Here is a 14042-nt window from a genome sequence, read left to right on the forward strand (position 1 = left end):
TAAAATATTTTTATCTATTTATCATCCTTTTTTCACAGATAAAAAGGATGGCACCGAATCGAGTATCGATAATGTTTTTATTTTTTAAATAAAAATAAAAAATAAAAAATTTGTATTAGTATTTTTTACTAAAAAATAAATACGCAAATGTTTTAAGAAAAAAATTACTGATCGGTCGAGTACCATTTTCCTTCTTTTATTTATCTTTTGGCTCATCAGCTGTAGAGGTTAGTTTTGAATAATGAGTTGGGATGAAATGTATTGGGATAAAAATTAAAAATTTAATAAAATATTATTATTATTTTGTGATTTGAAAAAATTAAATATTTTATTATATTTTATATAAAAATTTATAAAAATTACAATAATAAAAATCCAAACCGAGCCTCTGTTTCAGTCTTTTTCTTTACCTCAGGATAATATTTCTACAATATTAAAATCAGACTGGTTCGGCACAACACAATCTGTGACAGATTTTGGTATGCTGAATGGGACCGCATAAAAACCAACACCAAAAATGACAGACAACACATGATCACGCTAAGGCACTGGAATTCACTTTTCCAAATGAGCATCAAGAGCGTAAAAAAGAGTACTTGAGATCATCCGAGAACTATATATTTACCGTAATCATTGCTATATCAGCCAATATCTTATATTTCTCTCTTATTCTGGTTTAAGAAAAACTATAATTAATTTTGTCTAAAACTTGTCAATTTTCTTTTATTCATCCACTGAACCACAACCATCATTTCTTCCAGCAGAGAGAGAGGAGAGAGAGAGGGAGGGGGGTACATGCATAAAAAGTGAAGAGTCACTCGTAAGTGAGCCAAAAAGAGAAAAGGCAAAGCCATGAACGTGGTAAAGAGGTAAGAAAAGCATGGAGTTTTAGTACTACTACCATTTTTTTTTTCATGCAATATCATTAACTTGTTTACTAAATTTGCTTGAAACTCTGAGAAATTTGCTTGCTAAATTGTTGGGAAAGTAAAAGGTTGCTTGGGGGTGGAGACTTCGGTTAAAAAAATAAAAGAGAAAGGAGAAATATATGCTTCAATCAAATCTATTTTCAACCTCTTCTTTAGCGTGCTTTCTTGTCATGGGGCCCTTCTCTTTTAGAAAATGTCTTACATGGAAATGGGGAACAATCATCTTTTTTGAGGTGACCCTTTTGTATGAAATGGGTATTGTTTATGCGAAATTTAAAATAAATACAGGTTCATATATCTTGTAAATGCATTCTTGTTATTATAGAGCATGTTCTTAGATGCTCCTTTTGAAGTGAATTTGGAGTTTGCCTTTTATCCTTTAGTTGAGGGCTGGCTGAAGAGCGAGGCCGTGAAGGAAGAGTCTCAATATTATCTGTTTCTTTTGTGGCTTTGGAATTTTCTTTTTGGTGTTGTATTCTTTCTAGTGGCGGTGGCTATGTAGGGTATCAATTTATTATGGACTTGAGTTATTTTCCTCACTCGATACTAAGATCGATAGAAGAAAGACACGGGTTCTGTAACATGAAATGAGTCTTGGATGAAAATGATGTTTCTTTCAGACATTAAGAAGTAAGTCTTTCCGGGGTAGTTCAAGATGAGCTTTCGTATCATTCTGAGACACGGTGATTGTCTTGTTGAATAAAGAATCTTACTCGATGCAATTTAGGCAAGGAGCCTCTCTCTTTCTCCCTATAGGGTGGTTTTAATCATTCATATTGTAATTATTGCCCATTTCTTTATTAGATTACTCAGATTTTTATGGTAAAGGATTCCGGCATATTGGAAATGCTGGCCAGAGTGTGTGTGTGTGTGAGTGAGACAGAGAGAGGCAGCATGCGTTTAATTGTTAATTTGCTAGAAATTTAGTTTCGCAAATAGTACAGTTGCTGGCTTTAGTGTTTCTGACAAAAGTATTCCTCTGAACAGGTTATTTTAAAAGGAATATGAGAATAAATGTGGTCTATACCAAACCCTTTTCTATCCACGTTCTTTCTCCGCAGACCCATTTCTTTCTTCTGTTGAATGATGGCTGTTCTGTTACTGCATAGCTGTAAGGCGTCTTATATTATTCTCTCTCTCTCTCTCTCTCTCTCTCTCTCTCTCTCTCTCTCTCTCTCTCTCTCTCTCTCTCTCACTCATAATTATTCTATGTTTTCTTTCTTGAATTGCTGATTTCTTCTTGTTGTCACATGTGTAAGGATCAATACAATACCTAATTCCATGTGTAGGGATCAATCCAATACCTATTGAGTGCCACTGTCGAGGAATTCTATATGGACAATTATACAGTCTACACTGATCTGTATACCTTGCATCAGCCTTTGAGATTATCCTAGTCTAAACATTATGTAGCGGCTCTTTCTTTCTTTGTGGCTACTTTTCTTGTGGTAGATTATATGAGATTATGTGAGATACTGCCACCTTTCCCATGATTACAACTGAATGGTTATGTTGGATATGAATTGGCCAGGCCCTAATGCTATAAACGAGACCTTTAACCCTAACATTGCTCACGTAACTCGTGTGTACCTTATAAAATATATTAAATTCCACTTAGAGATAATTATAACCATATTTTTTTGTTAAAAAGAGTAATAATGCATATAATAGTGTTTTCCCTATTTATTTGCAAGTGTTGTTCATTATTGAGCAGGTTTAAAAATCATCACATAAGTTAGTCCCTACCAAGAGCTAGATGGGTTAATGTTGGTTGATGGTTTGGGCGGGAATTTATCACCTCAACAAAATTTAGCACCTAAAGGTGCTTACTTTTAAAACTTAAAAGCACTAATAGGCCACCCTTGTTTTGGCTCCTTAGACAGCAAGGTCCATTTTTTTGATTTCTTTAAGTTTGTTTCTTCAGACAAGGTATAGTATTCATTAAGTTAGGCATCAGGGTCATGAACATCAAAAGGAAAAAAGAGAAGTGCCACTGGGATTATCATATAACTTTGTCTTTACATTTTCTATTGGGTATAAAGCTAGCTGGGTTGAACTGCATTCTCTAAATAATGCATTGAGAAGTGTGGATGTCTTGGTTTTCCATGGCATGATGGCAGGTAAGCTATAGAGTCGGAAGACTAAAATAATGGCCACTCTTTTGTCACAGGACCAAAATTAGAGGCTTCCTTTCTATTAACAGGTTAGCTTGAATTGCAAGGGTTGTGATATGTAAATCCACACGTCATTGCAACAAAATAATACTACCATCAAGGATCTTGATGCAAACTCTTGGTAACTAATCCATTGTCTCAGTCGTATTCTTGTCTACCTTCCATTGGCTATTCATTTCTTGCTTCCGATGAATTTAAAGATAGATCCTCATATTCTCCATTCAATTTTATTAGTCTGTTACATCAGTTGCCATTGTACTCTCGCAGTTCATAGCATCTTGGAACAATAAACTGGGGATAAGTAGAGCAAACGGTACTATTCAAAGTTATTGTCATTTGGAATCAGTTAAACCTTCTGATCTTCTGCAACCTCTATTATAATTCATTTTAATCATCCTCCTCATCTGAGAACAATTTTATCATTGCATGAAAATAAATCCTGCTATTTTTTTTTTCTACATTGCATTTTGACATGAACAGAGATCAACCTAATCCTAAAGTGTTAATGTGAGTCCAAGTGTCTCGCTAGATTGCATCATTTACATTGGTATCATCATTTTGTGAAAGCAGCCGCTCTTGTGGGAAATTTTGTTGTTTTAAATTGTCCAATGATGAATTATCTAATTAAAAAAGTGGAAATTAATATGAAAATTTCTATATTTTATTGGGACATTGGAGTGATCTCGTAACAAATGCTTCAAGGTTCTCTGCTTCTTGATTAGAAATTCTGTCCAGCATATGCGATATCTCTTTCTGGTTTTTTTTTTTACTGTTAATCTTGATATTTTTTCTTTATCATTGTTTCAGGGCTAGTGACTAATTGCATATGAGCAAAGATACTTTTATCAAAGAATCAACAGTTGCAGCAATGATTGAATTAGCTTCAGTCCCAACAATTTAGCTTCTTAGCTGTATTTCCTGCCCCCTTTGGACCTCTTCAGAAGAGGAGAGAAGAAGAAACAGATATTCTAGCACGGTAAAACTATGACTGAATTTGGTTCTGAAAGATCAAAGCCATGGAACATATACACAAGTTCAGACCCAAGCCCATCTCAAACAGGAGGGAATCAGGAAGCTTCATGGAAAAGCTTTGGAACATCCATGAATGCCATTTCTTTTGGTTTTGTTGCCACTGCTATCTTGATATCAATGTTTCTTATCATGGCCATTTTTGAACATCTGTTCAGGCCAGGTCCTTTTTCTTCACCTGAAAGTCTGGCCAACGATTCTCCTGAATCCAGACCTGTAGAGAAACTTCGCAAAGAAAGAGTAAGTCTATCTCTATCCTGTCATGCTCTCAATGAATTTTTATGCAAATCCATTTTATGTTGGCTTTTCTTTCATGATATATCCATAGTCTAATAGGTCTTATTGCATTGCCCGCATTTTTGCTCTTTTCTAAATAATCCTTGAATTAAATAGTTCTATAATCTTTTTAGGAGTTTATGAAATAAATTCTGGCTTCTCTAGTGCCAAAATAGCATTAGTTCTCCTATTGTCCAATCAAACTACTTGTCATTGGAAGATATCCATATCTTCTATGCTCTCCCATTGGTTAGATAGCTAAGAATATGAAGAAAATGGATATCGACATTTCCTTTCTGATTTTGGTGTAGAAACACACAATGGCAAATGAGATCATCAAGATGGTCTAAGTAGCTTGTTTCAAGTAATGGTCTTATGATTTTGCTTCAAGAGATTCACGGCCTTTTTACTCTAAACAAATTCTCCAATCAGTTTCTTGTGAAGTAGTTAAGAATGCGTCATTCCTGTAAGTTTCCTAGATCACAGTCAGAAAAGGAGAATTTACAGTCTAATCTTTCCACCTCTGTCAAATGTTTTTCAATTTAATAGTCCAATCTGACATGGAGAGAACTCGTAACAAAATTTTGGTTTAGGGGGTTAGTTGTCACGAATCATAATTTGGAACTATGTTAAAAAATGAGGCAGTAGTTTGAGGGTGATTGGAATTTACATATATATATATATATAAATAATTTGGTGAGTTTTGTAACAGGTTTCTGCATCGTATGCATCTGACTTCTCAGTGTTGATGCCAGGACAGCATTGTCCCACCTACATTGCACAACCTGCTCCTCTCCCCTGCACAAGGGAAGGGATTTATTGGCCTCCACATGAACATAATTTTGTACATCCTTAGTATATATTAAACCTGCGCTGAAGCATCACAAAGGTCCAATGTATATTTACAACTTTCATCAATTCCTTGATCATCTAAGTTGATGAGATGTTATTATATCTTGAAGTCTGTTTGTTGCGAGAATCTGCGAGCATGTTGGTGAAATCAGATCTTTCTCCTGTTGTGTATCTCTTAAAACCTCCTTCAAGTTAACATATCATATGCATGAGCCAAGGCTAAATATCACAACATATGATCCTCGAAGCACAAAGAAAGTTTTGATCCTGTTTAGCCACATTATTCCCTCTCTCCTTTAGATATGAGTTTAAAAGAAAACTTAAAATTATTAAATGAAAAACATTATTCCCTAATTAAGTTGGTTGTTTTCATTTCAAATTACTAGTCTTTTGGTTTACATTTGCAACCCGTGCCTTTAAATCCATTCACATAGCACGAGTCTTCAACAAGTTTGTTTTAAAAGAGATATAAAAGATTTATGAAGAGTTTTATTACGTACAAATAAAGTTACGTACTAATCTACGTATCAATACGAATTTTTTTATATTTAAAATTTAAATTAACAATATTTTTAATAAAATTTATTTTTTGACTATTAATATTAAATTAGTACATATATTAATATGTAATTGTGCTTGCAACTAGATTTTTCTATTTGTGAGATTGATTAGTAGTATTTTGTTTATTTAAAATTTTACTTACAAGACTCAAATATCATAATCTTTACTATATCAATAGTTAACACGTAAAGAAGTAAGTTTTTTTTGTAAGTCTTTCTCAAGTACATCCAGCATTTCTCTAAAACGAAAGCCTACAGTAACTTAGTCAATAAAGCATGGGAAAAGACTATTGATATACAGAAGGAACCATCCAGTCGGCTACACCACGTACCACCATCTCGAGTGTAAATTTAGAGAACGAGTTTTTCTTAAAGAAAGAAAGAAAGAAAGAAAGAATGCATTTCATGCACATTGTTGAATGGCTTCTCTGTCTAACCCCTTCATTTTAATCACCCGCATCTATGTTCTACACCCAACCCGGAGTAGCTAGCATGCACACAGGCCATCACTTTTGCAACACCCAATACTCGACGTTGAGCCCTGGCCCGTGTGATTTTATGCCGCCCTGCCTTTTTGTAATAAGCATCTACACTAGAGGAAGAAACATCGTAGGTGGAAATAAAGAAGAACAGACGCCTCTAGGCTTCAGAGCTTATCCCGTCCCCTCCATTCATCTTCCCCTCGATTCTCCTTCAATTCCATCTATTTCCTACGATAGAAGGAGGCTGCTACCTCAGTTTCACTGTAACTCCATCTCTACATCTTTTTTCTTCTTTTGTCCACTATGGATCCTCAACCACTTCTTCGTCCGGTAATATTACAGTCAATAGAGAATACTTAACCCGGAGAGAAATCCTGCCTTTCTCAACAACAAGTCTAGCCCCCGAGACGATCCAATAACCAGGAGTTTCCCGCGGCCCCCTCACCATTTCTGTTGCATCAACAAATTTCAGAAGCTTTGAAGCTTGAACAGGCGAAGGAGGACCTCCAGGATAAACAGCAGAGTTTATGTTCACATCAGCTGGCCGCGGAGGTGCCTTCTGAGCTGTTGTGAAATGATGGCTGATCAGTGTTGATATAAGTCCTGACTTTGGAGCTAACCCTGGAGATCCATCCCACTCCGGACGTTTTGCAATCATAGCTCCCAAAACGGTTGAGAAGCGGAGTCTCAAGAAGAGAATATTTTTAAATCCATGGTTTTCAACCTGTAATTGGGCCCCAGTTACTATTGATAGATCTTCGTCGGACTCCACAGGAGCAGTGCAGACATGAGAGAAGCTCTTCCATTGAACTTTCTCATAGTATCTATGATTAAAGGAACCTTGGCGGAAGCTGACACTTGGATCATCCACGACTTGGAAGATTTTGGGAAGAGACAAGAGGTGCTGCAAGTGGATAGCCAAGCGGTTACTCCTTTTACCTTCTAGATAAAGCCGGAGACCCGTCACTGGCCTCTTACTCACATCAACCTTCCATGAAATAAAGGGAAAAAAAATACAAACAAGTTATGGTTTTCAGCAACACAAGAAATGAGTGCAGAACTTTGTACACTAAATTTGAATTGTTTATTCTTTAGGAGAATTCTAGGACCTGTCTATGAGTGCAGTGTAATATGGATTATCCACAACAGTCTCCAGTTACTCCATCAAACCAAACAACAACCCAGATTTGTTCCTTCTCTTGGATTTAAAGATACTATAAGTTAATAACATGTGCATAGTCACTCAAGTTAAAGGGGAAAAAATTATATAAAACTTGTATGTGCATCCAATGGAAAAACAGAAATTTGACAAGAGAAGAAGCTTTACTGGAGTGGTGTTCACATAAAGCTTGGGGCCCATTAAGCTAAACTGCAAAGATGGGCTGCTTTGCTGCCTCCGTTGTGGACCAAGTGGAAGGTCGCTAAACATAGGTGCCCATTGCCTTGGCAGCTGAAACTCCAGAAATTGGTGGAGCTCTTCAATTGGAGGTTTATCTGCAGGAACAAAAGCCAGACATAGAAAAACTAGACAAATTATTTTCTTTGATAAGACAGACAACTAAGAACAATGCTTTCCTGGTTGTCCAGCTACTGTTTCAGGCAGAACATTTATTGAAGCATTGCTTATCGATTGAAAATACCAAATATAGAAAATAACCCGAGTTTTATATTAGAAGAAGAAAATAAAGGCTGGATCAGATCTCAAGAAGAACAATATGTCACTTAATTTCTTAAACAATTTATCAAAGAAAACGGGGGTCAGAAGAGCTATCAGGAAGAGATACAATTCCCAATCATTTAAGAAATCATAAACTAAATATACACTTCTCTGAAATAAGATAGACCAAACTACTAGAGAAGTGGCATGGAATAATATGACTCAGTTTCTTGAAAGCAATAATACACAAATGCAATATGTAGATGGAAACTTCAGAAGGATCATGTTTACATCGTAAATAAAGATTTATGGCATGGCTCAAGAATCCACTCCCTGGGACTCCATTCAATAGAGAGGTGATTGGGATGAAGGACATTGAGATGACATCAGGCTCGGACTGGACAGTTTGTAACCACTCATTATGAGATAGGTGTCTACTATCACTTCCACCTCTTCTCTTGCAAATGCTTAGAATATCCTGTGATTAAACTCATTAAACAAACACATACAAACATAAACAATACCAAAAGGAATATTGTTTCAGAATTCTTTAGTAGAGTTCTTCAACTATGCTATCAAGAACATTATATAGTAACAAACCTCCTTGCGTGAATAGGAACTCGATGGACTGATATCTGCAAACCTCAGACGCTGTTGCCTAATTTCAAACTGAAAATAAAAGTGATTAGCTGAGTTACCTGAAAGGAGAAATCTCCAAAATTGGACTGATATGGCTGAAGTAGTTTGCAAAAGAACGGACAGCATTACCAATATGAATCAGCATTAGAAAGTTCTTAGGTGTCAGACAAGACAGAAATTCTAGCCACAACTATAATATACATGAGCACAGACTATGAAAGGCCAAACTACAGTCATGAAAATGAGTATTACAATCTTAAATATGCATCATACATGTGTGCGTTTATGCTGCAGGGGCGCCTAGGGAAGAGGAAAAAAATTGGGCGGTATGATAGAAAGTGATGATCTCGTTATTTGTCGTGGTAAAGAAAGCCTTTAGGATTCATTGATTGAGGGCTTGAAAAGATTGAATCTTGGTGGCTAAAGGAGGTTTTAGAATTTCATCACAAACCTTTTCATTCTGGTAAACTCGTTCAGAAACCATGCCAATTTGTCCATTAGCATCTGAAAATCTTTTATCTGCCATATCCTTCAGTCTTTTCTGTACATCAGCAGGTTGCAGAGTTGATGAATGCTGCTGCTTCACATATATTACATCCTTCCCTCCCATCTTTATGCTAACAACAAGATGGGTACCGAATGTATCAATAAACCTGGAATGATTGAAAACGTCAAAAATGCATTCCAGTTCTTACACTTGTATATGGTGCATTAAGATTTAAAAAATAATAATAATAAAAAAAAAAAAGAAACATTTCAGAATAAAAATGAAACAGATCATAGTGTACTGAATATTAACAAAAGTTAAAATGAAATTTACATCCCTTCTACACTTGTATAATCCTACTTTTCTTTTCCTTAAATCAATTAAGCTACTTAAAAAGAAATTATTAAATCAGTTACACTACACTACTTTACCATTGCCATACGGAACCAAACAAACAGCAAGATAAAACTTGGCTATTTAACTTGTTATCCTACTGATAGCATCATGTCAAAATATCATGAGTTTTAAGGTTATAGAGCAAACATAACCTCTTGCTTGCAAGCAACTGCTAATTGTAGTAGACAGTTTTATTTTATGTTTTGGATTTTTTTTTTTACTTGTAGAAAAACGTCTAGTAGCACAGGCTATCACGGCCCTAATTCAAAAAAAAAAAAAAAAGTAAATCAGAACTGCTCTGGATACTAATTCAGAAAATAAAAGCTTTAATTTTAAAATACAGCCAAGAATCTTTTTTTTTTTTTTTCAGAAATAGATGGTTTTTGATGCAACTAGACTCTATTGCTCCCAAAACTATGGACAATTTAGAAAGAGTAAAGGAAAGAAAAATATTTATCAGGGAATAAAAAATACTTAAGAAAGAAGACTGGTTTGTACAGGTTTTAAGCAGGAATTCAGCCTTCAGACGGTAAAAAAAGTGTTACTAAATTTCTCAGATAACAAACATATTTATGAGTTGCGAAATTTTATATATATGGATACACATTGGCTCTTATTATTTCAGAAGAACTGTGCAAGATGAGATAAATCCACAAAAATTAATTTAATTATTAGTCGATGTTATTGAGACTAATCAAAACCAATAACCATGACACCAACTCATTACAATGTCAGTAGAATAATACTCTATAATCATTGTTGCAGAGGAAGAGAGAGCTACTGCATTTTGCTCTTAACATTAATACATAAATGCTGGCCAAATACAAACATTATAAAGTGGTCACAAAAGCAACACATATTACCAGATGGGAAAACGATCAATAACCTCGCCAAGATTTCTACTAACAATGGAAAATATATTGCTACACTTGTATGTCTTTCGCTGCTTGACATTGGTAGAAAATGGAAAGAAGGATTAAAATCACACGTTCTGAGCTATGGCTCTATTTTATTTGACCATTGCATACGACTCTTATACAATAAACTTCCTCCTCAATGATTATTAGTTACGGACTGTTTTTGGTCTTATCCCTTCTATAGTTTCTTGGAAACTTTGGGAGAGGGCGATGCAAAGCAAGGTTTGAAGATAAGATGGACACAGTTGAGTCGGTTTGGTATATTATCAAATTATGGCTTCGTCGGATTATGCATATGATCATGAAAGTGTCGAGGTTACCTAATCAGGATGTTGCTATTTTAAATCGTTTGGAGATCCCGGTCCTACTTCCCAAACCTAAGAAGGTTTGTATGGTGAGATGGACTAGACCTCAATAGGGCTGGGTCAAACTTAATACAGATGGGAGTAGCTTTGGTAATCCTGGGCCATCAGGAGCAGGGGGTGTTATTCGTGATGATCATGGTAATTTGTGTGCCGTCTACTCTGTTTTCTTGAGCTCCAATAATTTTGCTGAAATGTGGAGTTGGCTGGAAGGGGTTCGGAAGTGCCATCAGCTTGGTTTTAACAGGGTAGAGATTGAGACTAACTCCCAAATCCTTGTGAATTGGATCACTGAGGGTGACTGTAATATCTGGTATTTAGAGGATTTTTGGGATGAGCTTCAGATTTATTTTGCTTCATTGGAGTTTCATGTGAAACATATTTTTCGGGAAGGTAATTCAGTGGCTGATTTTCTTGCCAAGAGTGGAGCTGGGGGTTTGAATCTGGATTGGACAGGTGATAGAGATAGTCTGCCCAGCAACTTAAGAGGCCGCCTTCGCATGGATAAAATTGGTATCCCTTATGTACGGATTTCGTAGTGCCTTTCTTGGTAAGATGCATTTAGTAATTGATTTGTTCATTTTCTTAATATGCATGCAGTTTCTTTGTTTTGTTTTCTTGCAGGTTCTTTGATTAGTTTTTCTATTTGGTTAATTTTTTCCCCTTTTGGGTATATTGTATTGTGGTTGGGAGTTTTAGGTTTTTTTCGATGCTTGGGTTTGGTTTTATTTGATTATCTGTACACCCCCAGGTATTTAAGGATGTAACAACGGTTTTCCTCCTCTATAAGTAAGGGCTTTTAATAAAATTTGGGTAACGTCATCTTCTTAGAAAAAAAAAAAAAATACTAGCATTCAGCGACAGAAAGCTTTCAAGAGTAAGCTTGGCATCGGAGCAACAACAATGCCATTGCTTGATTAAAAACAAAATTAGGTAAATCTATCTCACCTTGCCAAGGCAGATGGATCCCATGATGATGGGACAGCTTTCATAACATGATCACAGAATACCATCTGGGATTTTTCCAATGCAACTGTGTAGAGTGTGATGAACACCCCATCAAAAGCAAGAGTCTTAGTGTTGGCTGCATCTTTCTGCCAACAACCCGAGAATTCAAACATGGCATTGAAAAGGCCCGAAGGAATTTTTCCAGTCAGATTTACATCCTGGTTGAACTGCTCTGACATCTGTCACAGAGAGGGAGAGAAACGTGTCAAGACACCTACAATTGAAGACAAATTTGGTCCCCTTATCACTTGTTTTAAACAAATAAATATAAACGTGAATCGTTCAAAATTCAAATAAGAACCACAGGGACCAAATTCACACGAAAAAAATAAACTTGAAAGACCAAATTGTACTTTAGCCAAGACTTTATGAGAATACGCCTAAGATTCTAAGCAACAAAAAAAAACAACTGACTTAAGAAACCACGAATCAACTAGTTTTAACCATAGTGCCGCATAACTTACCAAGAAGTTAATGAGGGAACAATACCTGTTGGAAAGAGAGGACGTCAGACCTGAACCGTGTGCGTTCCCCCTTGTCACATTTTATTGATTTGGAGACATTTGGGAGTAAAATTCCACCAGGCAAAACAATCTCGCTACTCCCATCTTCATCAATCTCAATCAACCGCGAACGTTTCGAATCGCCTTTGCAGTACTTGAGCCTCAAGTCTTCTGATATATCATATCCACATCCGATCGACCCAATTGCGATTTCAGCTGCTTTTGGAGCTGGAAGCTTTAGCGCCATTTACTCTATCATCCCTATTCTTCTTCACTTAAACAAGATTCAACCTGCACATACGGTTCCGATGAAATAAATTCAGCTCAAATTACACAAATGGCGCTCGAAAGTCTAAAGAGTTGAAGACATGCAATTTTAGCTGAAATTATGGATATATCATACAAGTTTCAGTATGAAGCGGATCCAAACTGAAGAAAAAAGCTCAATTTTCCATGTTCAACTCAAATTACGCAGATTTCAGACCAAAAAAAAAAAAAATCCAAGCTCGACGCATAGCTCAGCAATTGCATATTTAGCACAAACTAAGCAAATTTCACACATTTATAACACATAGATCAGATCTAACTTCTCTACCAAATCAAGGAAATGCGCATTCGGCTCAAAGTTTTTAAGAAAATTGCATACATTTTTTTTTTCAAGCATGTGATTGAAGCAGGAACCTCAATCGGTTCACTCACAAATGGCATTACGAAGCATCGAGACCCTTGGCTCGAGGTGGAAATTTCGAGGCGAGTCTAAGCAGAGAGAGCCCTAATGTCACGTTGAGACAGGGAGAGAGTGTTTGTGTGCGTGGGAATTTGAGAGGGTAAATACATGATCAGGGTTTGGTTTGGTTTGGTTTGGTTTGACCAAATTTATTTTGAGAGAATGGAGTGTGTTTGACACGTGCGAGGTGTGACTTTCACAGGGGCATCAGAGTAATGTCGAAGAAAAATGCTAAATGCAGTCGCCCAACGTAGCCGTTCGGGAGTCGGCTGCCAACGTGTAAATGGAAACGCTGCGTTTCATTTACATCAAAACAATCGTTCCACAACGTTACCCTTCCTCCCTTCGTCTTGCCACAGACGAACACGAAGTCCTTTGAAGCCTCTCTCCCAAATAGAGTCCTTCTTCTTCACAGCAAAGGGATAGCAGCTTCTTCTTCTCATCTTCTTCTTCGCAGCTTCTTCTTCTCATCTTCTTCTTTGGATCTTCTTCTTCTCATCTTCTAAGTTTTTGAAATATGCTTTTCCTTCTTCAAGTTTTAAGAATTAATTTTCATTTCATCTTTTCTCTTTCTACTTACATACGCAGTTAGCTAGTAATTAGGATCTGTTTCCTACTTACATACGCTGTTAGGATGCTTGATGTTGTTAGCTGTTGGATAGTAATTAGGATGCTTGATGCTTACATACATTAATCTTTTTGGATGCTTGTTAGCTAATAAATAAGCTTCAGGATGCTTGCTGCTTGTTTTTTTTTTTTTTTTTTTTCTTTTTTTCTTGCTTGATGCTTACATACGCATCACTCAGTAATAAGTGCTCAGTAACCCTTTGTTCCAGAGTAATGAACTGTTTTTCTAAATGTCAATCAAGGTCTATGAGAGTAGAATTCAGTCAATAAGTGCAAAGAATCCCCACTTGGCTTGCTCGTAAGATAAATGTAAACAATCACCTTTGTAGGCAAATTTTCGTACATAAGAATTACATCGCATACAACTTCCTATTCTGGACCTACATGTCATTTACTAGCAGATGACTTTCATATTTT

General features: G+C 36.2%; 2 protein-coding genes across 18 annotated transcripts; one reads left to right on the forward strand and one right to left on the reverse strand.

The window, feature by feature from the left end:
• Positions 1-704: 704 nt before the first annotated feature.
• LOC122313739 lies at positions 705-5408 on the forward strand. Of its 10 annotated transcripts, none has more exons than XR_006243479.1 (4): positions 705-869; positions 1917-2040; positions 2219-3224; positions 3911-4083. XR_006243479.1 is itself a non-coding variant. In XM_043128942.1 (3 exons), the coding sequence occupies exons 2-3, from the start codon at positions 4088-4090 to the stop codon at positions 5262-5264; spliced, it is 429 nt and encodes a 142-aa protein (XP_042984876.1). In that variant the 5' UTR covers positions 756-869; positions 3911-4087; the 3' UTR covers positions 5265-5408. The 10 variants fall into 10 exon arrangements, 4 of the variants coding, with proteins under 4 accessions (XP_042984876.1, XP_042984874.1, XP_042984873.1 ...); XR_006243480.1 differs by lacking the exon at positions 705-869 and adding an exon at positions 965-1162; XM_043128942.1 differs by lacking the exons at positions 1917-2040; positions 2219-3224 and adding an exon at positions 5121-5408 and having other exon boundaries at positions 756-869; positions 3911-4372.
• A 565-nt stretch (positions 5409-5973) lies between these two features.
• Positions 5974-13128, reverse strand: LOC122313740 (MACPF domain-containing protein At4g24290-like). Of its 8 annotated transcripts, none has more exons than XM_043128950.1 (9): positions 12918-13128; positions 12258-12562; positions 11709-11947; positions 9050-9251; positions 8560-8628; positions 8251-8437; positions 7630-7796; positions 7412-7495; positions 7147-7290 (listed from the first exon to the last, which is right to left on the reverse strand). In XM_043128950.1, exons 2-8 carry the CDS (start codon positions 12516-12518, stop codon positions 7439-7441), a joined length of 1182 nt encoding a protein of 393 aa, XP_042984884.1. In that variant the 5' UTR covers positions 12519-12562; positions 12918-13128; the 3' UTR covers positions 7147-7290; positions 7412-7438. The 8 variants fall into 8 exon arrangements, with proteins under 8 accessions (XP_042984882.1, XP_042984878.1, XP_042984879.1 ...); XM_043128951.1 differs by having other exon boundaries at positions 7412-7500; XM_043128948.1 differs by lacking the exon at positions 7412-7495 and having other exon boundaries at positions 5974-7206; positions 12918-13127.
• Between the last annotated feature and the right edge of the window lie 914 nt (positions 13129-14042).

The sequence above is a fragment of the Carya illinoinensis genome, chromosome 6 (genome assembly GCF_018687715.1).
Source record: "Carya illinoinensis cultivar Pawnee chromosome 6, C.illinoinensisPawnee_v1, whole genome shotgun sequence".
NCBI classification, from domain to species: Eukaryota; Viridiplantae; Streptophyta; class Magnoliopsida; order Fagales; family Juglandaceae; genus Carya; species Carya illinoinensis.